This window comes from Elephantulus edwardii, unplaced genomic scaffold (genome assembly GCF_000299155.1).
Source record: "Elephantulus edwardii isolate Elephantulus edwardi_28Jun2011 unplaced genomic scaffold, EleEdw1.0 scaffold00275, whole genome shotgun sequence".
NCBI lineage: Eukaryota > Metazoa > Chordata > Mammalia > Macroscelidea > Macroscelididae > Elephantulus > Elephantulus edwardii.
This window is the reverse complement of record NW_006400025.1, coordinates 3,650,228-3,665,327: the sequence shown is the minus strand read 5'-3', so window position 1 is coordinate 3,665,327 and position 15,100 is coordinate 3,650,228. Positions and strand designations below refer to the sequence as shown.

General features: G+C 41.0%; 1 protein-coding gene across 1 annotated transcript; it reads left to right on the top strand.

Annotated features, from left to right (window-relative positions):
* The first annotated feature begins 468 nt into the window (after positions 1-468).
* IL36RN (interleukin 36 receptor antagonist) lies at positions 469-2,749 on the top strand. The gene is given in 4 exon segments (XM_006900188.1): positions 469-497; positions 1,744-1,829; positions 2,217-2,344; positions 2,525-2,749. Coding segments are annotated over 4 exon segments (468 nt in total).
* The last annotated feature ends 12,351 nt before the right edge of the window (positions 2,750-15,100 follow it).

The following is a 15,100-nucleotide window of genomic DNA, read 5'->3' as shown; positions in this document are numbered from 1 at the left end:
ATGTACAGCAGCTCTGAACCCTTCCCTGTCCTGAGCCAGTCTCACGAATTCCGACACACCAACTACTATTGCCCCAGTTACTGTAAATTGTCTGCAGATATTTCCCTCTTCAGAGAAATAATGAGCAGCAGGTGTTTCTAGAGACTGTCTGAGGTCACTCTGGAAAACCCTGCTCCTCCTCTGCAGTGGCAGTTTCTGGTCACCTCCCCAATGCATACTTAATAGGGCCGAGGCATCTTCGGAGGAGCTGCTGACATCATAGTCTCTGGCAGGGAGAAATTATTTGCTGTGTCCTTTGGAGAGCTGTGTTTCCACTGGATCCTGCCTGGTTCCAGACCCAGAATACTCTTCTCTGTGCAGGCTCAGGAAGCTGCTCAGCCACCCTGACAGCTCAGCTGGCCTCTACTGAAAGGTTTCTGTCATCTATTCAAAAATAGAGGCATCTATCTGCACACTGGAGAGCTCAAGATGGTCCTGAGTGGGGTGCTATGCTTCCGGTGAGTAACTGTGCAGCAGAGGATGTGATGGTGTCTTCTGAGGGAAGTGAGTTGGTAGACCTGTTGTCCACGTGAGGCAGGAGTGAACTGTGGTTGCCCTGACCTGTGGCTCTCACGGGTGGGACAGGTAGTTGGGATGTTGTGAGTAGCACCTTCCTGCCTTAGAAATGTTCTTCCAGTCTTGTGAAGGCTGAAGTAGTCATTTCATGGGGGTTTCCTAAGGCTGGGGAGAGGGGCAAAACCTGAAATCTAGCCCATCGGTAATGGGACGAAATCTTGAAGTCAGGAGAACTATCTTGGAACACTACTGTTGCCATCCACTTTGCTGACCTGACTTCAGGCCAACTTTCCATGTCACTGCCTCTTTGATGCCTCTTGCACTTCAAAAAAATTACTCAGTCTGTCTGTTCACTGGCATGTATTGAACTGGGCATTTTGCTGAACCCAAATCTTTACAACAGAGAATGAGATTGCTCTACACATTCCACCAAGTAAGAAACCTGAGTCTACTGAGATGTTTTCGGTGAAGAAACTCCCTAGTTATCTAAAAATGTGGGAAACACTATTTTCTATGCAACTCAGCGTATTACATAGAGAGGCTTACTGGCGTGTGTTCAGCCAGATATTGAACCAATTTGTACACAGCATCCTTCCCCATTGTATTCCCTTATATGACTTATGAAGAAACTAATTTAATTATTTCTTTCATTTCACAAGACTTTAGAAAATCAACTGAGATCATAGATACAAATTTTCATAAAATAAAATAAAGACTATTGAGCTTCAAGACATTTTGTCACTTATTAAGGCAATTTCTATCTTGCTGTCATCAATACAACTGACAAATCAGATTTTAATGCAGGCTAGACCAAGGTATTACATGACCCATGGTCTTAGTGTAGCAATAGGGAGACTTAGACTCAGAGGGAGAGAGCAAACTGCCTATTGTGACTCACAAAGGTGGCAGAAGTGTGATGAGAATCCAGCTTTCTGACTCTGTCCCATTGGTTCCCAGATTAACACATAACACTGGTTGGTAGTGAAAATCCTGAAAAGGGGGAGAGAGCAAATCCCAGTCTCAGATGAGAGACTGTGGGTTGGTCTCGCTGGTATTGGATCATCCCAACAGGGCTAGGAGAGATAAGAATAATGGACACAAAATGCCTAAAACTGGATGACACCTTGGAGTCTGATAAGGTGAGTGTCAAACATCATCTAATGGAGCCACCCAACTCTGCTGTTTCAGAATGAAGGATGCAGCACTGAAGGTGCTCTACCTGCACGAGAACCAGCTTATGGCTGGAGGACTGCACACGGGGAAGGTCATCAAAGGTTGGTGGCTTAACAGGAACCTACTGTCTTATGTCTCTGCACATCTGAGGGGAGGCAGCCTAAGGAGGATTTGAAATCTTCATGCACACAAACACAGGCCTCTGGGCCTCAGGCCTGATCTGTTTAAGTATGGCATCATTTAACGAGGCTGTGAGAAACACATGGGTTTACACTTATAGGCTCTGCACAGAGGTGGGAGCACTTTCCAAGAGGGATGAGACTTCTCTTTTCCTAGGCCTTACACAATAAGACAGGTTCTACAAAGTTTTCTTCTTCCCAGTGTAGGATAGGGCATATCATATACATCCTGCTCCCTAAAAATTCAGAGCTATGGAAAACAGGAAGCAAGGATACTCAACACCCTTGCATCTTGCCTCCTTCCTCTAGGTGAAGATATCAGTGTTGTCCCCAATCGGTCACTGGATGCCAGGTTCTCCCCAGTCATCCTGGGCATCCAGGGAGGGACTCGGTGTCTGTCATGTGGGACAGGAGTGGAACCAACTCTGAAGCTAGAGGTAAGTCTTGTTGGGATAACAACATCAACAGATGCTGAGCCCACTGAGACTATGCATTTTTCACCAGGAAGCCACCCCAGGGAATACTTTTGCAGGACTCAGTGGTAGCTCTGCATTTCCTCTCAAATCCTGCCCATTCTCTATCCTTGTTCCTCACCTACTCTGCCCTTCTTCTCATAGCCTGTGAATATCATGGAACTTTACCTCAATGCTGAAGAATCCAAGAGTTTCACCTCCTACAGGTGAGACACTGGGCTCACCTCCAGCTTTGAGTCAGCTGCCTTCCCAGACTGGTTCCTTTGTACAGTGCATGAAGCAGACCAGCCTCTGCGACTCACCCAGCTTTCTGAAGATGCCAGCTTGGATGCCCCCATCACCGACTTCTACGTTCAGCAGTGTGACTAAAGCAGTGTAATCTCAGAAGTCCTTGGGCATGACCAGCTTGGACCAGCAGGAGGAGACCCCTAGCAACCAGTCCTCCTCCACTGACATTGTCCTCACCTCTGGCTGGCATAGGATCACACTCCTTTCTTCTGGTTCTTATTTTGGTAAATTCTTCTGAGATTTGGCACTCAGTCCACAGTTCCCTTTCCTATTGGATGACACTGTGATGGTGGTACCTTGTGAAAACCACATGGGACTAACTGGGAGTAACACAAAATAATTTCTAAGATCCAGGGGGAAAGGAATCTAGGCATTATTCATATTTAATGGTAATATTTTTATTTTTAATGGTAATTTGAAGTCCCTGGGTGGTGCAAATTGTGAATGTGCTTGGTTGCTAACTGAAAAGTTAGAAGTTCAAGTCCATTAGACCTAGAAAGAAAAGCCTAGTAATCTGCTTTCAAAGCATCAGTCATTTAAAATTTTTTTGAACAATGTTTTTTTTTTTTTTTTTTTTTTTGTGAGTGTACAGTCAAATCAGATCTGACTGGTACAGGAGGAGATTGTCCCTCCTTCCCCGGCAGAGCATCTGGTGGATTCGAACTGTGTGCCTCTGGGATTGTAGTTGCAGCTCCTTGCCACTAGGCCACCAGATCTCCCCTGGAACAAGGGTTGTTATGAGCGGGAACTAACTCCATGGTGGATGTGTTCTATAATGGTACTCCGCGACCTTGAACCCTACAAGTCAGCCTGTCTGTAGTGGCCACCTATGACCTCCAGGTCCCCCCAGAGGTTCTGTGATACATCACAGCACAGGGAAGAGAAGATGGGTCATTAATTCACCCCCTCCCTCTTCTTAATTTTGCTGCTACCACATCCTTTCCCCATACCTGCCAAGGAAGTACAGGGTCTCATCCTTAAGCCATAGGTGTGAGACAGTTGTATTCCAATTCTGCAGTCAGTCTTAATTTTACAAAGTTGTCAAAAGAAATAAACTTTACTTTCTTTGAGTAAATTATAATTATCTCTCCTAAGGCAGGCGCCTTAAAAGAGATGAATAATTGTTCTGCAGAATCTTTCTACAGTCCTTTGCTTCTAGTCCAATAACCAGACTCAAGGCCCAGCAGGCCCAGAAAAGGGAGGTACAAAGTATGTCTCAGGAGGAGGCACACACCTTCCAAAGGAACTTCATTTCCCCTTATTATATGGGCATGAATATGAATAATATATGTGAGTATGGATATTAAGAATATGATATAATGTTGGAAGGAACATAAAGTTGGATCAGGTTGAAATGAGTGGTATGGGCCCAATAAACAGATTTTTGATTCAGTATTTCATCTTAAGGAATTATAAAGAGCTCAAATAATGTATGTATTTAGTTAGCCAATAAATGGGAAAGGTGCCTATATCAAGTGGAATTAAAACTGCTTTTGTAAGAAATTTTCCAAACACTTGAGGGAGTTGGAATATTAGAGTTTATATTTGATATGCCATACCTACCCCAGAATGTTTACAGCATCAATTTTTTCCTTATAACTGAGGAATGAAATTGTGAAGGAGTCCCAGTATTCTTGACAAGTTCTGTGGTGTCTCTTCTTTATAGGTTATATGTTACAGTAAGAACTGCTGCCACTGAGGAGTTGTTGTTGTGGTGTAGTTATTAGGTGCCATCAAGTCAAGTACACCTCATAGCAACTTCATGAACAAAAGTTCTGAAGCCTGTTCTATCCTGTACCATCCTCACACCTCCTGACACACAAGAGTCCATTGTCCATTGCAGCAGTCACCTTGTCATCTACCTGGTTGAGGATCTTACTCTGTTCCAATAACCCTCCACTCTTCCCAGCATCATTTCCTTCTCCAAGGAATAGTTCTTCCTAGAAACATGCCCAAAGTATGTAAGGTGAAGCCTCATCATTCTTGACTCCAAACAGTACTCCAGAAGCACCCTCTCCAAGATATAAATGTTCTTTTGGCAGTCCATGGAATGTTCAGTGCTCTTCTCCAACACCACAGCATGAAGGCTGCAATTCTTTTCCTGTCATCCTTATTCATTGTTCAGCTTTCATTTACAAGAAAAACTTTTTTTTTAATTTCTCATGTGTCTTTGCCAAATAAAACCCAAACCACTGATGTTGAGTTGATTATGACTCAGAGACCTATAGAACAGAGTAGACATTCTCTATACGATTTATGAGACTATAAATCTATACAGAAATAAACTACCCCATAATTCACCTCAGTGCAGCTGGTTGATTAGAACCACTGATTTCTAGGTGGTTGTTGTTATGTGCCATCGGGTGGACTACAACTCATAGCGACCCTATGCACAATAGCTCTGAACCCTGCTCTATCCTGAGCCAATTTCACTGTTGCTGACACACTTACCCTTATTGCTCACTCTGTCATTCCATTTAATCCATGATATTCCTCTCCTGCATTGTCCCTCGACTCTTCCAAGCAAGATATCCTTTTCCAAAGACTGGTCCCTCCTAGAAACATGTCCAAGGTATGGGAGATGGAGCTTCAAAATTCTTGCCTCCAAGGAGCATTTTTCTTTCTCCAGGATCTATCTGTTTGTTCTCTTGGCAGTCCATGGTATGCTCATATAATCTTGTCCAGCACCACAACTCAAAGGCATCACTTCTGTCATCCCTAGTCATTGTCCAGCTTTCTGATGGATAGCAAGTAATTGCAAAGACTGTTACCTGAATCAGGAGTACCTTAATCTCTAGACTAACATCATTGCTCTTCAGCACTCTGGAGAGGTTCCTGACAGTAGATTTCGTAATGCAATTAATCTTTTGATTTCTTGACTGCTGGTGCCAAGAGTGTTGATTGTGGAACTGAGCAAGCTGAAATTGTCAACAATTTCAATCTCTATCTATCATGATGGTACCAAATGGCCCAGTGGTGAGAATCTTCATGTGTTTTATATTGAGCTTTAATCCGTATTGCAGACTAAAGTCCTTGACCCTCTGCTGCAAATTCTTCAGGCTGTTCCCAGATTCAGAAAGTACATTTGTATCATATGCATAATGAATGTTGTTAATGAGTCTTTCTCCAATTCTGATGTCACATTCTTCTTCATAAAGTCCAGTCTTTCAAATAGTCTGTTCTGCATACAGACTGAAAAGGTATGGAGACAGGACACATCCCCTGACACACTCCTTTTCTGATTTTGAAGCATGCAGTGTTTCCTTTCTCCGTCAAAATGTCTTAACCACTACACCACCAGGAATTTTAAGCTTGGCTGCACAGTCAACATTCTTGGCACAAGCAGCCAGGAAAAGTAAAGACCTATTGCGATGGGAGAGTCTGCTGTTAGGGACTTCTCCAAAGTACTGAAGAACAATGGTGTCTCTCTAGACTGATACAGGCCATGGTCTTTGCAATCACTTGTTATGCATCAGAGAGTTGGACAATGACTAGGGAGGGTAGAAGGAGAATTGGTGCCTTTGAGCTGTGGGGCTGGAGAAGAGTATTGAGGGTACCATGGACTGCTCAGAAAACAAACAGATTCATCTTGGAGAGGGTTTAACTGGGTTGCTCCTTGGAGGCAAGGATTCTGAGGCTTCATCTGACATACTTTGGACATGTTGTAAGGAGGGACCAGTCCTTGGAGAGGGACATCATGCTTGGGAGGGTGGAAGGACAGTGCAGGAGAGGAAGGCCCTCTATGAGGGAGATTGAGTCAGTGACTGAGATAATCAGGATGGGTGTGTCAGCGGCAGTGTGATTGGCACAGGACAGAGCAGAGTTTAGGGCTGTTGTACATAGGGTCTCCATGAGTCGCAAGTGACTTGAGAGCACATAACAACAACAACAACGTTATTGTGTGCCGTGGAGTCAGAGCCAACCCATAGCTGACCCCCTAGTTTTCAGAGGTAGTAAATTAAACAGGAGGATATTGCCCATTCCTGTCCCATGGAGCAGCTGGTAAGTTTGAACTGTACACCTTTAGGATTGCAGCACAATTTCTTACCACTAGGCCACCAAAGTAACAGGTATTGCACAAGAGGTGGGGTGTTTACCTATATGACTTTGTTTTTTAATAATTCATAATGGACAGTATAGTAAATTAGTAATCAAAATAGTTTGACTTACTATGGCATTGGCTAGCAGAACAATGTATGTCTTTAGGACCAAAATAGATGAAAATGTGAAAACACTATTTGATCTGGATAAAGTGGAAGTTCTAGGTCAAGTAAACATAAGCTTAAGTTGAATCATCAAAACAATCATGAGGAGATGTGGAACAAGATGATTAAATGAACTGCGGCTCCCATTTACTGCCCCAGTAACAAGCTTACTAAGAAAAGAAATAAAAATAAACATGAACTGAGACCTTAGAAGGAAAGATGGAAGCAGTATTTTGGAGAATCTGATGTGAAGGTGAGGAGGAAGTTGAAATGGTAAAGAAACTAGAAGGAAGTCCACTACACCAGAGGCAGAGTTCATCACAGTCATTTAGGGATAAGGTTCATTACACCCCACACTGGGAACCCGGGAAAGCTTATCTGAGAAAGCTGCATTCCAGGTGTGTTGCTTTTGTGGTTGTTTTTTGGGTTTTTTTTTTAAATGGCACAGATTGATCTTAGGAGTATACAGACCTTGCATTTGGGAGGGGGCAAAGGAAGACGACGGAGCTGTAAGGATGTGCTGCTGAATCTTGCTAAGACTTAAAATGAATGGGTACTATTACTTGGAAGAACAGCAAGGGAAGTCTTAAAATGAATGAGTACCATGACTTGGAGGAACAGTAAAGGCAGCAGGACAATCTGATAAAATGATATATACAGAAAGTGAAGCACCACTAGTGAACTTATGTCAAGGAAACCGTGAGTGAGTCTAAAATAGCAGCCTTCCTACCTAGTTTGCAGGAAAGTTGAGTCCCACTGCTTTTGTCAGTATCTGTACTTCTACCCATACAAAACTCCTGAACTAGCACAGAATGAAATAAATACATGAGAATAAGGGTGCCCTCTAGTGGTTCTCAGGAAGAGAAACTAAACTTTCTGTCTGTATTCTGAATTACGACAACAGTTAACGACACTGAGTGAAGCTGTTCTGTGAAATTGCTAAAGTTGAATGTCTTTCCAGAGGTGGTGGTTGTTGTTAGTTGCCATTGAGTTGAGTACCACTAATAGTGACTATGAATAACAGATCTGAATCCTGTTCTTATCCTGTGCCTTACCCTGTGATAAAGATCATCAGTCACTGTGTCAAGTCATCTCATTAAGGGTCTTCCTCTCTTTTGTTGACTCTCCATTTTTCCGAGTAGTATGCCATGTCGCTTTCCAAGGAATAGCCTCTCCTAACAGCATGTCCAGCATATGTGAGATGAAGCTTCGTCATTCTTGGATCTACGGGACACTCTGACTGCACTTTCTCCAAGTTATATCTGTTAGTCCTTTTGGCAGTCTATGATATTCAGTATTCTTTTCCAATACCACAACTCAAACACATCAATTCTTCTTCTTTCATTCTTATTAGTTGTCCAGCTCTCATATGCATAACAAGTGATTGAAAAGATCATGGTCTGAATCAGGCACACCCTAATCTTAAACTTGATATCATTACTCCTGAGTACTTTGGAGAAGTCCCTGACAGCAGATTTTCCCAATGTAATAGATTTCTTTAGCTCCTGACTGCTGGTGCCAAGAGTGTTAATTGTGGATCCAAGAAATAGAAAATTGTTAATTATTCATTTAAATCTATACTCTGTCATGCAGTTGCTTGTTGGCCCATTTATGAAATATTTCTTTTTTAAAAATTTAAATGTAATTTGCTTTTTTATTATACTAGTTTATTTACATAATTTGAACACATTGTTTTTTAGAGTGGATTCTTCCCATTTCCCTCACCACCCCCATCAAACTGTACAATCTCATGACTAATTCACTTCTCTACACACACACCCCCACATACATCCTTATCCCTCTGCTTCCACTCTCCCCCCACCTTGGATCCTCATACTCATTTTACAATTATGCTTTTATACTTCATATTTATCCATGCGGGACTGATCAGTTTACTCAGCACAATGCTCTCCAGTCCCTCCCAAGTTAGGTAATCATTTATATAATAATTGCTCCTGCGTGCCACATAGTGGTCCATTGTACGAATATACCATAATTTCTTAATCTATTCGATTATGGTTGGACATCTGGGCTATTTCCGTGCTCTTGTGATAGTGAATAATACTGCTGTGAACATTGATGTTCAAGTCTCCATTTGTGCCTCAGTTCTCATTTTCTCAGAGTAGTGGAATATCTGGGTCATATGCAATATCTATGTTCTGCTTTTTGAGTAAGCACCAGACTGCCTTCCAGAATGGTTGGTTGCACCATTTTGCAATTCCACTAACAATGTATGAGTTCCTTTCTCATCGCATCCTCTCCAACATTTATTACTTGCTGTCCTATTAAACTTTGCTACTGTTACTGGAGTGAGATGGTATGTCATTGTGTTTTCTTTTTTTAATTTTATTAATTTTAATGAACATTTACAGAGATTTGGGGTTTCCATTCATTCATTGTTCCACTACTTTCTCTTCCCTCCTCCCCAGTTCATTCTTCTTTTTTCCCCCATTGAAAGTCTGTTTCAATTGTCCAATTGCCACAGTGCTTGTCAAAGCCAGTTCTGATTAATCTCCTTTGTCAGTGTGTCCTTTGCCATTCCCTGAGAGAGACTTCACCCTGGTTCGTAAGGAAAAGGGGATGGCGTATTCTGTTAGCTACTTCCTGCTGTAAAGGGACGCTGTAGGTTTCAGGGTGAAGATCTTCTCTCACTACTCTAAAGGGCCCCTTTGGCCATAGGAAACACATAGACTATTATGGAGATTGATTTTGGAATTTAAATGCACTGTTATCAATTGTGCTTAGCCGTACATGTTCATATCCTTGAAGATGTATTTTGGAAGTGTGCAGCCTAGAAGACACAAATTTAACTCACAAGTTAAAAGTACATGAGTCAAAAATTAAAAAAGCAATAATATTCTAAATAGAGGTTCTAATAGTGACACAAATCAAGTTAGAGAGGGAAGGTAGTTCTTACAATAAAAGGCCTATTGACTAGCACTTTGCCTATTATAGTATAAAGGTTAGGCACCACAAAGATGTACAGGCTCAACTATGTCATTTCTTGTTCTTAAGTCCTGGAGCAAATTCCATCTACTACTGGGTTGTTTTACAACTTGGAAGTCCGCATGCAAGGCAGAGGTGAACTAAGGAACTGCTTATGAGGTTTTCCATCAATTCCAACAACTAAGAAATAGTGTGAAGAGTTGGGACGTCAGAAGGCTTTTAGGACCAAATAGTAGGCTCTTGTGTCCAGGAGAAAATGAATATAATTATCAGCAGTGTTAATACCCACAGCTCTTCTGGGAGGATCTAAATCATTGAAGCATCCTCCTTTGTTTCGAGCTGGGAGCTGGGGCCTGTCAGTCCTGTCAGCCATGAGGACCTGATATGGGCCACCCTTGGCCACATGTCCTTCAGATCCACACTTAAAGCAAGTGAGTGGGAGCTTCCTCTCTACTCCCTTGCCTATCTGTGGCTCTCGTCTGCGACACTGTCTACTGAAGTGGCCCAGGCATTGTGGTTTTGATTTCCATCTCTCTTATTGTTAGTGATTTTGAGCATTTCTTCATGTATTTGTTGGCCATTTGAATATCTTCCTCTGTGAAACATCTTTCCGTGTCTTTTGTCCATTTTGTAATTGGGTAATAAGTCTTTTTCTTGTGGAGGCCCAGGAGCATTCTGTAAACTTTCATTATGAGACTCTTGTCTGAGATGATATTACCAAATGTTTGTTCCCAGTCGGTAGGTTCTCTTTTCACCCTGTTGGAAAAATTTTTGATGCACACAGGCATTTAATCTTTAGAAAGTCCCAATCATCAATTTTATTCTCTTCAGATTATGCATTCTTTTTCTTGATATTGAAATATAATACAGAGTGAAGTCTACAGTCTCTCATCTGTGGCAGCAAGTTGAATTCCTCCTTACTTTCAGTAAGTAAAGTTGAGTCATATGCATAACACAAGTTGATGAATCTTCCTCTGATTTTTATGCTACATTGTTCTTCATAAAGTCCAGATTTTTAAATTATTTGCTCAACACACAGATTGAACAGTTATATAGAAAGGATACAGTCCTGACACACACCTTTCTTAATCTTAAACTTAGTGATCCTTTGCTCTATTCTTTCAGACCATAGCTTCTTCTCAATGTTAGCCAGAGTTTGTTATGATTCATACAGTCAAATGCTTTTGCAAAGTCAATAAAGCACAAGTAGATATTCTTCTGGTTGTGTGTTTTTAGACAATCCATTTGACATCCTCAACGATATTCCTGGTGCCATAGACTCTTCTAAACCCTACTTGAATATCTCATGGTTCTCTGTCAATGTACTCTTCTAGCTGTTTTAGGATGATCTTCAACAATATTTCGCTTGTGTGTGAAACTGAATCTATCAGTCATTTCTCTAATTGGGTAAATATCTTTCATCTGCTCCTTTCTATAAAATGTTTGTCTGTCAGATACTAATATAAAATTTAAAAAAAATTAATACAGACTAGGAAGAAGGATTGGCCATCCACTTTGGAAATGACAGGCTTTTGAAAACTCTATGTCTAATAGAGCACACTTAGACTAGCCGACTTGGCAATTTAGGCTGAGATCTCAGAGATGGAAACACGAAGAAGGAGGAACAGCTGTAAGCAGACATGAGTGATTGGAACATGGATTATGAGAAGCATAAATGTAGGAAAATTAGGCATTGTTAAAAAATGGAATGTATGAATACTGACATACTACATATTGGTGAGGTGAGATGGCTTGGCATGGGCCATTTTGAGTCAAATGATCATATGATCTACTTATGACAGGGATGAAAAGGTGAGGAAAAAATGGAGTTGCTTTCATAATAAAAAAAGCAATTTCTAGATCCATCTTGAAGTACAACATCGTGAGTGACAGGATTATATCCATACGCTTACAAGGAAGTCCAGTGAATAACACTATCATTCAAATATATGCACTGACAACTAGAACCAAAGATGAAGAAATAGAATATTTCTACTAACTTCTGCAGTCAAAAATCGATCAAACATTCAATCAAGATGCATTGATAATAATGGGTGATTGGAATGCAAAAGTTGGGAACAAGGAAGAAGGATCAGTAGATGAAAAACATGGACTTGGTGACAGAAATAAGACTGGAGATTGATAGAATTCTGCACATTCAGTGATTTATTCATTGCAAATACCTTTTATAAGAAATACAAATGCAGGCTATCCACATGGATTTCACTTGATGGTATGCATAGGAATCAAATAGTGGAAAAAATCATCTGTGGAAAGAATTTCTGGAGAAGCTCAATATCAGCTGTGAAAACCAGGCCTGGTGCTGATTGTGGAACAGACCACAAACTACTCATACGCAAGTTCAAGCTGAAGTTGAAGAAAATAAAACCAAATCCACAAGAACCAAAATTTGACCTTAAGTCTATCCCACTCGAATTTTAAAACCATCTCAGCAACAGGTTTGAGGCCTTGAACACCAATGAACAAAGACCAAATGAGCTATGGGAGGATATCAAGAATCTTGTCCATGAAGAATGCAAACTATCGTTATAAAGACAAAAGAGGAAGAAAAGACCAAGATGGGTATCAGATGAGACTCTTAATATTGTATTAGAGCACCGAGAAGCCAAAGCAAAAAGAAGAAACAGAGACATTAAAGAGCTGTACAGAAAATTTCAAAGGGCAGCTCAAGATGACAAAGCAAAGTATTATAACGAAATGTGAAAAGAGCTGGTGTCAGAAAATCAAAAGGGCCGAACTCACTCAATATTTCTTAAGCTGAAGGAATTGAAAAAAAAATAAATCAAGGTATAAGTGGCAATAATACTTAAGGATGCTTTGGGCAGAATATTAAATGATTCAAGAAGCATTAAAAGAAGATGCAAGGAGTATACAAAGTCACTGTACCAGAAAGAATTGGCTGACACAGAAGAATTTCATGAAACAATGTATGTGCAAGAGCCTGAGGTGATGAAAGAGGAAGTTCAAGCTGCTCTGAAAGAATTGGCAAAAACAAGTCTCCAGGAGTTGATGGCCTACCAATTGACATATTTCAACAAACGGATGCTGCCCTGGATGTGCTCACTAAGTTGTGCCAAGAAGTCTGGAGGACAGCCATCTGGTCAACTAACTGGAAAAAAATCTATATTTGTTCCAAATTACAAAGAAAGGTGACCCCACAGAGTGTGGAAATTATCCAACAGTATCATTAATATCACATGCAAGCAAAATTCTGCTGAAAATTATCCAAAAACGACTGGAGCAACATGTCAACAGAGAACTCTCAAATGTGCAGGCTGAATTTAGAAGAGGTCCTTGTACTAGGGATATTATGGCTAATGTTAGAGTGATCTTGGCAGAAAGAAGAGGGTACCAAAGGAATGTCTACCTATATTTCATTGACTATGCAAAGGCTTTTGACTGTGTGGATCACAACAAACTGTGTCTGACTCTGGTTATCTCAGAACATTTGATTGTGCTTATGCAAAACCTATACTTACACCAAGAGGCAGTCATCAAAACAGAGGAAGGAGACAACTGCATGGTTCAAATTGGGAATGGCATCTGCCAGAGATATATTTTGCCTCCATACCTTTTCAATCTGTATGCAGAACAGATTATCCAGAATGCTGGGCTGTATGAAGAGGAATATGGCATCACGATTGAAGGAAGATTCTCAAAAACCTGTGTTATGCAGATGACACAACCCTGCTTGCTAAAACTGAGGAGGACCTGAAGTGCTTGCTGCAGGAAGTCAAGGACTGCAGCCTTCAAGATGGATTGAAGCTCAACGTCAAGACAACAAAGATTCTCACCACAAGGCCAATTGGCAGCATTAGTATGGATGATGAATAGATTGAGATTGTTCACAGTTTTCGTTTACTTGGCACCACAGTCAACACTCTAGGTACCAGCAGACAGGAAATCAAGAGATGAATTGTGTTTGGATAGTCAGCTGTCAGGGATCTCTCCAGAATACTGAAAAGCAACAATGTCAGACTGGAGACTGAGGTGTGCCTGACCCAGGCCAAAGTCTCTGCAACTGGTGCTATTTTTCAGAGAGCTGGTCAGTGAATCAGTGATTAGGGATGATAGAAAGAGAGTTTATGCCTGTGAGCTGTGGTCCTGGAGAAGAGTGTTGAATATACCATGACTGTTAGGAGAACAAACAGTTTCATCCGAGAGAAGGTGAAACCTGGCTTCTCCTTAGAAGCAAGGATTCTGAAGTTCTGTCTGATATACTTTGGGCATGTTGCAAGGAGGGACCCGCTCCTTGGAGAGGAACATCATGTTTGGGAGGGTGGAGAGACAGTGCAAGAAAGGAAGACTCTTGATGAGATGGATCGATTCAGTAATTGGGGTAATGGGAGTAGATGTGTCAGAGACAGTGAGGCTGGCACAGGATAGAGCAGGGTTTAGGGCTCTTGTACACAGAGTTGTTATGAGTCACAGGTGAATCAATGGAACATAACGACAACAATGTGCTATTGATAATATTTTTTCACAATCTCTACATTCTGTTGGATCATCTTTCTTGGGAATGGGAAGAAATATGTATCTCTAGCCAGATATGTATAAGTTGGCCAGGTAGCTGTCTCCCAGATTTCCTGGGATAGACTGGGAATTGCTTTCATTTGCATCTCTCTGATAGCTGGGGATTTTAAACATTTTTTCCATGTGCTTGTCCTGGGCTATAGCTGTCATTGAAGACAAGTCAGCTGGTATCTTATTTTTTTGTCAATTCCTTGAATGTTGACTTATTTGTGTATTACACTGACTCTTTATCATATACTACTTTCTGAACTATCCCAGTTTCAACCTTTTTTTTTTTTGACAGTGACTCTGTATTCCCTCCATCTTCTTTTGATGATTCCTGGATCATTCAAGATTTTGCCCCTAGCACCTTTCAGTATTGAAACTCAAGGCTTGAATCCTTTTTTCAGTTCTTTCAGCTTGAGAAATGCTGAGTGAGTTCTCCGCTTTTTGTTCTCCAACTCTAGCTCTTTGTATGTTTCATTATAATGCTTTGCTTTGTATTCTCAAACTGCCCGTTAGAATATTCTCTTCATCTCTTTTAGTTCAACATCTCTTACCTTTGTTTTAACTTATTGATGCTCTAATGCAATTTTCAGTTTCCTCTGGGATCCATTTTGGTCTTTTCATTTTCACCTGTTTTAGGATGCTGCATTTTTTTTAGTAGATTACCTGGGGAGTGCAGGCCCTGACAACCTCACCCCTGGACCAAACGAAAACCAAGATGTCTGATCAGAGAAAAAAAAAA